Source organism: Mus caroli, chromosome 11, assembly GCF_900094665.2.
Source record: "Mus caroli chromosome 11, CAROLI_EIJ_v1.1, whole genome shotgun sequence".
Lineage (NCBI taxonomy): Eukaryota > Metazoa > Chordata > Mammalia > Rodentia > Muridae > Mus > Mus caroli.
This window is the reverse complement of record NC_034580.1, coordinates 45,123,952-45,135,908: the sequence shown is the minus strand read 5'-3', so window position 1 is coordinate 45,135,908 and position 11,957 is coordinate 45,123,952. Positions and strand designations below refer to the sequence as shown.

General features: G+C 53.7%; 2 protein-coding genes across 2 annotated transcripts in view; one reads left to right on the top strand and one right to left on the bottom strand.

Annotated features, from left to right (window-relative positions):
• The first annotated feature begins 4,771 nt into the window (after positions 1-4,771).
• On the top strand, positions 4,772-6,988 carry Ltc4s (leukotriene C4 synthase). Its single transcript, XM_021177736.2, has 5 exons — positions 4,772-5,068; positions 6,011-6,110; positions 6,187-6,257; positions 6,353-6,434; positions 6,737-6,988. The coding sequence occupies exons 1-5, from the start codon at positions 5,011-5,013 to the stop codon at positions 6,876-6,878; spliced, it is 453 nt and encodes a 150-aa protein (XP_021033395.1). The 5' UTR covers positions 4,772-5,010; the 3' UTR covers positions 6,879-6,988.
• Positions 6,989-8,335: 1,347 nt separating this feature from the next.
• Positions 8,336-11,957, bottom strand: part of Mgat4b (alpha-1,3-mannosyl-glycoprotein 4-beta-N-acetylglucosaminyltransferase B) — a 10,002-nt gene continuing 6,380 nt past the window's right edge. Inside the window, exons 5-15 of the mRNA XM_021177541.1 lie at positions 11,654-11,700; positions 11,302-11,415; positions 11,063-11,138; positions 10,767-10,881; positions 10,371-10,501; positions 10,057-10,164; positions 9,781-9,974; positions 9,271-9,349; positions 9,101-9,188; positions 8,914-9,026; positions 8,336-8,833 (exon numbers count right to left, since the gene is read on the bottom strand). Coding sequence (XP_021033200.1) covers positions 8,810-8,833; positions 8,914-9,026; positions 9,101-9,188; positions 9,271-9,349; positions 9,781-9,974; positions 10,057-10,164; positions 10,371-10,501; positions 10,767-10,881; positions 11,063-11,138; positions 11,302-11,415; positions 11,654-11,700 — 1,089 coding nt within the window. The 3' untranslated portion in view covers positions 8,336-8,809. The remainder of the gene's footprint in view (positions 8,834-8,913; positions 9,027-9,100; positions 9,189-9,270; positions 9,350-9,780; positions 9,975-10,056; positions 10,165-10,370; positions 10,502-10,766; positions 10,882-11,062; positions 11,139-11,301; positions 11,416-11,653; positions 11,701-11,957) is intronic.

Here is an 11,957-nt window from a genome sequence, read left to right as displayed (position 1 = left end):
TACAGTAAAAAAGTTAAGTTGGTTTAACATTATTGAATGAATGAATGAATGAAATAAACCAAACCAATGTATATAGCCAGGCATGGTAACAAATGCCTGTAATCCCAATATTTGGGAGATAGAAGCAGAAGGTTGGGAGTTTAAGTCATACTCAGTATGGGGTCAGCTTAGGCTACATGAATATATGAGACCTTGCCTCATCCCCCCTCACCCAATATACATTATTGATTACAAAGACGCTATACAGCATTAAGATCGTGAAAAACAAAGGCCAGGTATGGTGGTGCACACCTGCAACCCCAGCACTTAAGTGGCAAGTAGATCTCTATGTGTTCAACGCCAAGCTGGTTTATATTTGGGGCTACAAAGTAACCCTACAAACTAAACTAAAACAAACAGCCAGAGTGAGGAACGACAGAATTGTGTCTTACTTAGGAGGAAATCAAGGAAGCTTTTCAGCTAAACAAAACAGACCAGAAAAAGATAACCAAATAGGGTCCATGTTCCCTCCATGAACTTTGAACACACACACACACACACACACACACACACACACACACACACACACCAGAAGCCTGCAGCCCTCAACGACCTGTACAGCAGCCTGCTATTTGGACTTTGCGTCCCTAACAAAAGCTCTTTTCTATATAAAATAGCTTGCCTCCAGTAATGAGACCTAGCAATGTAGAGATCAGCTCACATCCATTCGTGTTAATTTACTGGGGTAACTGGGATTGGTTTGTTTTTTCAAGACAAGGTTTCTTTGTGTAACCCTGGCTATCCTGGAACTCTGTAGACCAAGCTGGACTCAAACTCCACCTACCTCTGCCTCCTGAGTGCTGGAATTAAAGGCATGTGCCACCACGCCTGGCTGTTAAGTGCTTAATTTTCTTAAAGGTGGTATTTGGGGAAGAAGGTCTGAGTAAAAAGAATACATCCTTTGTAATACGTCAATTGATTAATTAATTTGTTTGTTTAATTTCTTGAGAAGAAGTTTTAGTCTGTAACTCAGAATGCCCTGGAACCCACTGTGCAGACCAAACTTCAAAGTTTTGTCTCAGGGGCCTGAATCCTGGGAATACACGCCTGGTCCACCACAAACGGCTGGTACTGCTTTTAAAAACAACTTTATAAACATACAATTAAATTATTTTTAGTGTTTACCTAAATGTGCAAACAAAACCATCAGTTACTTTTACACCTTAGCCAAAGGCCGAGAAGTGTTCATACACCACTTTAAAAACATTTTGGGGACTGAGGGCAGACGGCTCAGAGTAAAGAGCGATTGCTGTGTGATCACAAGGACCAGTGTTTGGGTTCCCAACACTCGCATTACAAGGTAGGAGTCCAGTTCGGGCTGCAATCCCAGCTCCAAGTCAGAGCTTGCTGAGTTTTAACCTGAGAAATTGTGAGCCCGAGGTTCAGGGAGAGAGCCTGCCTCAAAGGAATACAGAGACTGACCAAGGAGCCTGCAGATGTCCCCACCCACCCATACATGTACATACATATGCACAAATGAGTAAATACTTCAAAATGTTTTAGCAAGTAATGAAGACTTTTTTTTTAAGGTGGCCTGGAATTCACGATGTAGACCAGGGTGACCTAGAACTCACAGAGAACTGCCTGCCTCTGCTTGGCAAGTGCTGGGATTGAGGGCGTGTGCTACCGCACCTCCCTTGATCTTTTAAGATGGTCATGGGCTTTCTGGTACAAGCCAATAATCCCGGCTGAGGGGAAAAGCCCGGTGGCCTGGGGACATAGCTCAGTGGTAAAGCACCTGCTAAGGACGTATAAACCCCAAATTCAATCTCCAGTACCTCACACACTGAACATGGAGTCGCCCCAAGGCTCTCAGCACCAGCTAATCACAGAATGCATTTTTCACCTTCTATCGTACAATTTGCCTTTTCTGGCCACTTCGTGTTTATAGAATCAAACAATATGTGGCTTTGTGTGTCTGACACAATGTAGCATCTTTTTTGAGCCCTTGGTACTCTTATTTGAGGGGACAATTGGAAGATGAGTAAGATCTGTAAATGGCCGGATGACATTCTGTCTGTGCGAATGTGTGGGTTTGCAGGCCCATATTCTGGCTATACAAGATAATACTTTAACACTGGAGGAAGTTAACACTAGTTTAACACTAGGGATTGGCATGTGGGAAATGTACTTGACTGGTTTTTTGAGACAGGGTTTCTCTGTGTAGCCCTGGCTACTCTGGAACTTGCTCTGTAGACCAGGCTGGCCTTGAACTCAGAGCTCTGCCTGCCTCTGCCTCCCGAGTGCTGGGATTAAAGGCCTGTGCCACCACTGCCTGGCCCTATGGGAATTCTTCCCTGTGAGCACCCGTCTCGCCAGCAAGAAAGACGCCACAGCAGGATCCTTCTGCACACGTTTATTGGGCTGCGCATTGACTGTGTAGGCGAAAGACCCCGAGCCCTGGGCCTCTCACTCATATATACTATCAGTTCTCATCCACGCACAGCAGGCCACATCACTTCACCAGGTACACAGCTTCAGCTAATCAGGGCAGCAGGGGCATATCTCCACCAAAATGGCTTCGCCAGTAACCTGGTACACCTGCGCAGCTCTCACGATGTTTGTGGCTTATATGAGGAAGTCAGGTGCAAGTCATACGACTTAGCTGCAGTCCCTGGCACCTTTGGGACTGCCGCCACACCTGCTCCCCACACTTCCCTGCTGTTTTTTTTTTTTTTTAATGAGTCTAAAATAGAAGCAGGCCTCTTATGTAGCCCAGGCTGGCCTAAGACTCTCCATCCTCCTGCTCCAGCCTCCGATGTACAGGGATCATGGGCACACAATGTACCTTTTACTTACAGCTTAGAGTCAAGGGCCTGACAGTGCACTGTGGCTGATGTCCAGTACAGTAGCAATGATTTCTTTCTACCCTCATGGTCCACTGACCTTTCCACCGGTCAGAGGTTAACCACGAACTCAGCATCCAGAAGGTTCCTCAGAGCCATTTAAGGATTGAGCCAGCAAAGGTACACCATGCAGAGCTCACGGGAGAAGATGCTGGTGCCTGCAGGACTGGCTCTTTGGTCAGAGGGTGGGCAGGTCCAGTGGAGCCCTTAGAAGCTAGGCAAACCAAGTACAAGGAGAAGAATCAAAGGATGCAGGGAGGGAGGCAAAGACCAAGCCCCTTGTCCCTGCCCTGAACATCTGCTCAGGGACTTCCTGAGAAGTTGCTGATATCAAGCCTCTGTTTCCTGTGGCCAAGCCAGAGAGAATGAACTTTGATGGGAGGACACGTGGGCCTGAGAGGAAATGTAAGGTTGGCAGAGCAGAGCCTGAAGTAACACAAGACAGAGACTTGTCTGTAGCCTGCACCCACGAGCACCCATGCTCACCGCAGAGACACGCAGAGATGTTCATTTGCTGACGGGCACGCAGACAGGCACACTATCCATATGGGCATATAGGAGCATGGCCTGCCAGCACCATGCCAATGCCTGGGTTCCAAACTTCAGGAGGCTGCAGACGGGGCAGCTTCCGGGAGGGAAGGCATTGAAAAGGCAGAACATAAGGATACAGGCCCATCTTGCCCTGGAACGCCTGTATCCTGACCATTCCTCGAGTTCAGAGCACCAGCTACTGCTATTACACGTTGGTGTACTGCAAGGACCAGCGTTGACCCAACTGTGACCTTGAGAAACCTGCAGAGCCCCAGCAGGGAGGCCTCAGACCTTCTGAGGACAATAATGAACAAAGAGACCGAAGGGGTTCTGGGGAGTCCACAGGGACCAAGGCCTCGGGCAACGAGGACAGAGGCTGGCTGTGGGGAAGCAGAACAGCTCCCAAGGGTGACCCTGTCTTATGACACCCATGATATGGCCAAGCTGGCTGCAGGGACAGGAGTGTGGCCTAGGACCTGTCGATTAGGCAGTTAGTTCCCCAATACATGCCCCTCTCCTAGCCTGTGCTGGTTCACGCCCTTCACCTATGGCTCTGTCCACTCTTCCAGATCGATCTGGGTTTTGCCGCTGCTGACCAAATCTACCTCAAACCAGCTTCATTGGAAAAGAGAAGTGGCTATTTCACAAGGAAGAACAGTCCAGGAGCACACACCACACAAGGTGGCCCCCAGGGCTTGACAACAAGAGTTTCCCAGCTTCCGTACTCTTAAGCTTCCTTTCCCAGACTGCTAATGGAAGTTTCCAGAACTGGGTCTCTCTTGTCAACCTTGGCACACATGACTACACCACAAGTGTGGCAGTGGGGGGTGGGGGGTGGGGGGGTGGGGAGTTGTCAGCTTTGTCTGGTGTGGGAAGGACTAGGCTAAGGAAGGGAAGGGTCAGTGCCTGGAGCCAAGTAGGATGCTGGGCAAATACACCAGCCTAGAGACAAGTATTTCTCCATAACCAAGGATAAAAAATATCATTCATGAGCCTTTGGGGCTCTGAGGGGGATGGGCCTCAGGATGCCAAGGAGGAAGAAGAACATGGGTAGGTCCATTGTGGCTGAGGACACCTGGACATTATGAAGCCATAGGGAGCTGGGAAGGGTGTGTCAGCACTTGACATTACAGAGTAGCCCTGGATGGGAGTACAGATCCAGTCATCACTGGGGTAAGGGGAAGTCAAGGGTGGGAGTCCAGGAGCCCAGAGCCCAGGGTAAACCCTGGATGAAGGGAAGTCTGAAAGGCCAGTGGGAAACTACCAAGGGTGCAGGGTCTAGATGATATGGTAGCTGGAAACACACAAGGCTAGAGGGGGCCTGGGTGAGCAGCATGAGTTCCGCCATCACAGGACTAAGCACGGAAAGGCCAGGAACAACTGGAAGGAAGTGGTCAAGCTGTCCACAGCCCTGTCTACCTTCCCAGCCTGGCCAGGCTCCCTGCCTGTGTGGATACAGTCATATCCCCACCCCTCCCCGCCTCTACGGCAAAGGGGTGGAGAGCCCGAGGCTCTTCCTCTCCTGGGCCAGCGTCTGAGTAGCACACACTGGGCGATAAGAACGCCGAAGCTAATTCTGCCTGTGGCTGGCAACATGAAGGACGAAGTGGCTCTTCTGGCTACCGTCACCCTCGTGGGAGTTCTGTTGCAAGGTGGGCTGGCTCCTGTCTGGGAGGTGGGTGGATCTTACATCCTGTAGCCTGCTCTCTTCAGGCTCCTGGGGTAGGGAATTGGGGTGCTGGCAGGCCCAGGCTCAGAAGGACAGGAGGCTTCTAGGCTAGCCTCCTGGTACCAAGGTCCAAGTAATTCAAGAACTGTTGGAGGGCCAAAGTCCCAGCTGAGGAGCCCCCCACCCCCCACTTCCCTGGAGTGGGTATAGACACTCTCTAAGGAGTACAGGGGAGGACCAGGTGAAGGATGGCCACCCTGCTGAGGGGCCACTTGAGGTGCCTGCCTTGTGGTGGGAGCTGGTATCTGTTTGGGAGTACAGTACGGTGACCAGTGGAATAGCTATGGGCTTAGGTTGGGAGAGTCCCAACTCCACGCATCTGGAGCACAGTATCTGCCAGATTTAGAGCTGGGTCCATGATGTCTAAACAGAAACTGAGACAAGAATTTATGCTATTGTGTGGTGGTACTGAGACCCAAGCTAGACTGACTCTGGCTTGGGGCAGAGTGAGTCCCTTCTGGCTGATTCTGTAGAGGGGAAACCAGGGTCCCTTAGCCACAGAATGTGTGCTTCCTTGTTCCTTAAAGAATACAGCCAATTTTGTCCTGGTCCATTGCCTACACAGGGGCAATGGACTGGGGTCCAGACCTGCAGAACGGGAGGTGGGCATTTGCCTGTGCTTTGCAAGTCAAATCGTTCAGGAGTAAAGTCTTCTAAGGTTCCTCCCACCGGCAGGTGTTTCAGCCGCGCATCACCTTAGTCAATCAACCCTCAGGCCTACAGGGCCTCTCCATTGAACACCACTGATGGGGCAGGTGGAAGAAGGGCATTAGAAGGGAGAGGCAAGGAGAGGGGAACTAAGGGACGGATCCCGCCCCAGGTCTACGGAGCACCACACCTGACTCCCACACCCCCACGGCCGCAGCCTACTTCTCTCTACAGGTGATCTCTGCACGAAGGGCTTTCCACGTGTCGCCGCCGCTCACCTCTGGCCCTCCCGAGTTCGAGCGCATCTTCCGAGCCCAGTGAGCGCGGCGGGTCCGGGCGGGTTCGGGTGTCAGCCAAGGCGGGCCACGCGCTCACCCAGCCTACCCCTCGCAGGGTAAACTGCAGCGAGTACTTTCCGCTGTTCCTCGCCACACTCTGGGTCGCCGGCATCTTCTTCCACGAAGGTGCGGGACAGCGTGGGGGCACACTTCGGGGGTGGGGGAGATCCCGGATGGCGGGAACTCGTGCTCACCGCGCCGCCTCGCCTCGCCTCTCGCAGGAGCCGCAGCCCTGTGCGGACTGTTCTACCTGTTCGCGCGCCTCCGCTATTTCCAGGGATACGCGCGCTCAGCGCAGCTCAGGTAACTCTGGCCGGACTTCCGGGAAAGCACTGCAGGGGAGGGTCGCTCCCCGACGCGGCTCTAAGGGTGGGAGGCGGCGATCGGCCACAGGGGACCCATGGAAAGAGATCTGGGGACAGCGGGTGGGCGGACCTAGCCCTAACGAGCTGGTCTAGCCCGGAGTGGGAGGGGCTTGAGCCTGCGGGGCAGGCCGAGTCTGGAGGGGTAGGGCCTAGGCCTGGGGGCAGTCCTAGCATGGAGGGGGCGGGGCCTTGTGCGGGGGGGGGGGGCTCGGCTCCGCTCCCGCTGAGCGCCACCCGCAGGCTGACTCCCCTTTACGCGAGCGCGCGCGCACTCTGGCTGCTGGTGGCGATGGCTGCACTGGGCTTGCTAGTCCACTTCCTCCCCGGCACGCTACGGACTGCGCTCTTCAGATGGCTCCAGATGCTCCTGCAGATGGCCTGAGGCGAAGGCCCTCCGAATCAGCAGAACTGGAGATCTTCAAACAAAACGCTGGGGTGCCCGCCCCTGAATCCCAGTTTTTAATTAAAGTTCCCACGACGGTTCCGTCTGCATTCTCTGTGTCTGAGAGGGTCGCTTACCGCAGCTTGGAGAGCCCAAACCCTAGACAGATGCAGCCAGGCTTTGGGAGGCTTGGATAAGCCAGCATTGGCAGGCTTGGATTCGTTCTTATCACTGTACTGTCTTCTAGACAACACCTTGCCTGCGCAGCTACCTCTGCCTTGACATTTCTTTCCAGAGATAGCCACCCTTCACCCACTTTTCTGTACTTGGGGCTCACCTTCCTCTCAGGCTGAGCCTCAGGTGTTGGATTCTAGCTTGTATGCCTTCTTGTCCCCCAACACCCAGCCCTGACTTCACAACTAGAACCAATCAGTCTTTTCCTAAGTGAGATCTGGGCCCCCTGTTTTTGATCAGTGCTGGATCTCCAAATAGAGGTTCAGGACACCCCAGCTAAGATCACACAGCAGTGAGTGTGGCCAAAGATGTAGTCAGTGATAGGTTCTCTCAAGTGGATCTCTGGATGCTTGAAGAGGACCGGACTTAGGTAGGCCTACTGACAATACACCTCAAAATGACTTTTAACCTACCCGGCCAGCAAAAATGCTTCTTAAACAGGCCTAAGATGTGTAGGAAAGCCCTCCGGTGGGTGGAGATGGCCCATTTATTTTAGAGAAGACCACCGTATGAGCCAGGTGTTGTGGTTCAGAGGTGCAATCCTAGTCCTTGGGAAGCCGAGGCACAAATTCAAGACCAGCTTGAGCTACCGTGAGTTCCAGGGCTCCCTGACTGTCTCAGTCCCTTTCCAACAGTGTGCCTTCCCCCTCATTCACACACACCAAGATCCTATTATATGAGACAAGCAGAGACAAAGATACTAAGGACTAGGGGCGGGATAGGGGAAGGGGAGGGGATGATGTCAATTGTGGACACCCCCTCCAACCCCCCCCCAGGCACTCAGGGGCTCAGGTCTGTACAATAGTTGCGCTGGGTTATGTGATGCTAGACCAAGAGGATCTGAGAACTCGTTGGAGAATTCCTATAGGATAAGTAGGCACAACTTTGGGTGCATGAAACCCCCAGTTACAGACTCAGTGGTCACGACCTTCCTGCTAAGTAAAGATGACGTTACGTTGAGGTATGCCAACAGACCCTTGACATGGTAAAGGAGGGTCTGGGACTTAGTCCTTGGCATGACAGAGGTCAAACCATCTTCACCAAGTTACCTGCCGGTAGCCAGCCAATTGTGGATAAGAGTCTCGCAGCACAGGCGAGCCAGCCTCCCCCTCCCTATCCCCACCACCAGCAAGTTTTGGGAACCCAAGATGATAGGCCAAATACAGGCAGGCAACATGCAAACGCCTGGCCAGAACTGGGAACATTCACCTCTGAGACACATACTTCATTAACCCTTTATTACAAGTCACGCTCTTATAGAAGTATATGCGAACTTACGTGAAAAAATCAAATGTATCCAAGAATAAAAAACACAGCACATAAAGTAGTGTATGCATTCCAGTGTTTGCGCCGCACACGGCGGGCACCCAAGATAAAAGCTCTTCTAACGGCCTGGCTCAAGACCACCGGCCAGGGGCAAACGGTTCGGTTCAGTTCTTTTTGGGCGGCAGCAGGCCGGCCCTCAGGCACAGTGTGGGGGCCGCCTGCCTCTCCCGCGGCCCGGCGGGCAGGAGCAGCACCAGCTTCTGGGGCCTCCGGGCCAGCGGTGAACCCCAGGCCAGCCCGAGCCGCCTGCCAGGCAGAACCCTCCAGGTGGGGTGGATATGCCTGGTCCTCTGGGGTTGCAGCAGCAGTAGCAGCGACACCCTCGGAACCGTGGGCTCCAGAGCCGGCCACAGAGCACCCTTGGAAGCCTTCTAGTCGGCCTTTTTCAGAAAGATCTGGAAGAGTTGGGCTCAGGATGAGCAGGAGTCTTGGGACTTATGGTCTAGATGCTTAGTCCCATCCCAGCTGATCTTACCTCACTCAAAATGACCCACACCGGGGAGTCAGTCTGAATGGAGAGACGTAGTGCTTCCAGGGGGCCAAAGGCAGGATCCACTTCTCCTTCAGCTACACCCTTGTAGAAGGAGCCTATGAGAGCGCGGTGCCGAGATGTAAACAGGAAAGCAACACCCAAAAGCCCCACACAGGCCCGCCCTACTCACCAATCTGGAGGTAGCCGTCTGGGCTCCTAGGGTACCGGAGAGTGGCTGAGCGGCCCTCCTGAAGGGCCTCCTTCTCTGACTGGGGGTTCTAAAGGGCAAAGCAGCAGGGTTGGAGTGTCTGGCCAGAAGGAGGCGCTGTCAGCTCCCACCCACAGCCCGCCCATACTCACATCAAAGGGCAGCACCTCCACAGAAGTGTTGAAGAGCTTATCTTCTGGGTGCTCGATGTTCCCACTTCGGAAGAAGAACCTACAGACGCCAAGCAGGCCCGTGAGCTGTTGTAAAGATGAGGTACTGCCCAGACCCACTGTCCAGGCCCAGCAGAGAGAAGGCTAACGCCTGGGCTAGAAATATATTAGATGGGTAACCAAGTGCTGGGAGAGGTGAGGCACTATCTTGGACAGTCCACGGGCAGTGCAAGGAAGCCAGGGTCTTACCCTGTGACTGTGGTAACAGGTGTCATTAAGTATTAAAGTATTAAAGCTCTACCTGCCTAAGTCCACACAAGGTAGGACTATTATGGGTAGTGTGCTGTTCAGTAAGGAAACCGAGGCATGGTGGGGTAAGATGGGGCAAATAGTTACCTTAGGGGTTACAGAAGGAGTACCTAAAGACCCAGGAATATATGCTGAGGCCTCTAATCGGTGTTCACCCTGTCCTCTTTCCCAGGGAGTACTGACCGCTCAAGGCGCAGTGGCTGGAAGAAGCGGAACCGGATAAAGTCTCCTGCGGCAGGCGTGAAAGCCCAGAAGAAATCCTCCCGCAAGTAGGCCTTCTCCAGGGTGAAATGCTGGTACGTCTTGAGGCTTGTGCTCACCTCCGCCGGCGGGTTCACATGCTCCTTCCGGAGAGCATGCTTTCCAAAGTCTTTATCCTGGGGAGGTACAACAGGCATGAGTGCCACCCTCCAGTCCTGCCTCCACCACGTTCTCGGTCCACACCGCACCACACCCCACCTTCAGTTTCTGGATTTTGCCTGCCAGTGACGAGTGAGTGCCCACATGCTGGAAAAGGGACGGCTTGAAGCGGATCCGAAGGTTGGCCTTCTGCCGATCACAATGTTTCTGTGAACAGATTGGCGCCTTAGGGTTCAGCTCAGCCCACACTCAAGGTTGTGGGCCTTTCCTTAGGATAACCGGGGGGAGGGGGGACTTCCTCAGCCAGCAGTGTCCTCTCCTTGCTATAGAGGCACAGCCAGGAACACAGTGTGAGCTGGCAGCTGGGGACCTGCCTTCCTTCCCTGTGCTGATTTCTAGTGTCCCCTGCTCACCGCATCCTTCTCAGGGTTGCAGACTTTCACCCACAGGATGTGGTCCAGGAGCCAGTCTATGGGCTTGTCTCGGTAGAACATGAGGATGAACTCCACAATCAGGCTCAGATCCAGTGACTTGAACATCTTCCCTGAAGAGGAAGCCAGGGAAGGGCTCTGAGTGGGGAGGACCACTAACCCTGTTCCTTCACCCCTGTGGGGACCCTGTGGAATGTCACACAACAAACCTAGTGGGGAGACTTTGGGCACGTGTAGACCAAGAAAACAGGGCAGGGCTGGGGTCCCTGGGATGTCCTCATACAGAGGGCACTTCCAGCAAGGCTCACTAGCAAGGTACTGGGGCTGAGAGACGGTAGACAGAGGGGTGCAGCTGGGGCCGGCACAGGAGTAGCCTACCAATGAAGCCCAACTGCGAGAACTCCAGGATCATCCAGTCCTCGGAGGGCTGCTGGAGGGCAAAGTTCTTCATAGTGCTCAAGTAGTTGGGCTTGGCTACAATGTCATCCTCCAGCTGCAGAGAGGGAACAGAAGGGAGCTGGGACTCAGGATTGGCCAAGAGCATTAGTGGGTCCCTCACCCAAGTGGGACCCCGTGCAGAGGAGGCCAGGGCGAGCAGCAGGTCAAGGCTCACTGCTCAGGTCAGACAGGGTTCGGGGTGGGGGTAGGGGGCACAAGAAAAGCTTCAGGCTGACCTGCACATAGTAGATGCCTTTGGACTGTGCATACATCATGAGGAAGCAGTAATCGAGGTTCTGTTTGGTCCTCCACCTGGGGGCCAGGAGGAGGAGCCTCAGAGGCAGAGACAATTCCACCTCCAGTGGTCTACCGCAGATTGGAGGCCCACTCTGCCCCCTCCCCACCCCACCCATCACACACAGACCTCCGAGGAGACAATGATGGTAGCCTCTTGAGGGCACAGAGTATTAAGTACCTGACTCTCTCCTTGGGGTCCCCAAAGGACTCTCGAAGGCGGGAGAAGTCAGGGTAGAAGTGAGGGGAAGGGGAGATGACTTCCAGGAGCCCAGAATGGATCTCTGTGGGGAACCTAGGTGTGGAGGAAGACCCAGTGGGTGTGCAGCCTCCAAGGGCAAAAGATGGGTGGGAGCTCTCCAGACCTGCCTCTAAGCAGATGGCCCTCTTCCATTTGCCTACTGAGGCCCTGGGGCTTCAGAAAGGGCAAGGCCCTTACCTCCTTTCCCTCTTTTCACCCAGAAGGGAAGCCCCTCCCCACACAAGACAGACCACCCTCCCTCCAACCACCTTTCCCAGTTGTCTGTACTCACAAGGCCTTGATGTTCTCTGTCACTGCCGAAGTGTACTGTGGGTCAGTCTGTGGGAAGACCCAGGACATTTAGCTTAGCTAGCACCCCAAATAGTCTGGAGGGGGGGGGATCGGGCAGGAGTTCGGACTTCAGATGTCCCCATATACGGGAGTAAGGCTCCCTGTCCTAAGTGCCCAGTGGGGTGGGGCTGGGGGCCGGGCCTAGCTGTGGTTACCTCAGAAAACAGCCTATTGAGGTACAAGCAGGTGTTGAAGGGAACCAGTTTCTCCACAAGAGGGCGCAAAGATGCATCTTTTTTTTTTTT

Coding starts and splice junctions, on each gene's coding strand:
- Ltc4s (XM_021177736.2), top strand. CDS start 5,011: ATGAAGGACGAAGTGGCTCTTCTGGCTACCGTCACCCTCGTGGGAGTT. Junction 6,111..6,186: donor GAGCGCATCTTCCGAGCCCA/GTGAGCGCGGCG, acceptor TACCCCTCGCAG/GGTAAACTGCAGCGAGTACT. Junction 6,435..6,736: donor GCGCGCTCAGCGCAGCTCAG/GTAACTCTGGCC, acceptor CGCCACCCGCAG/GCTGACTCCCCTTTACGCGA.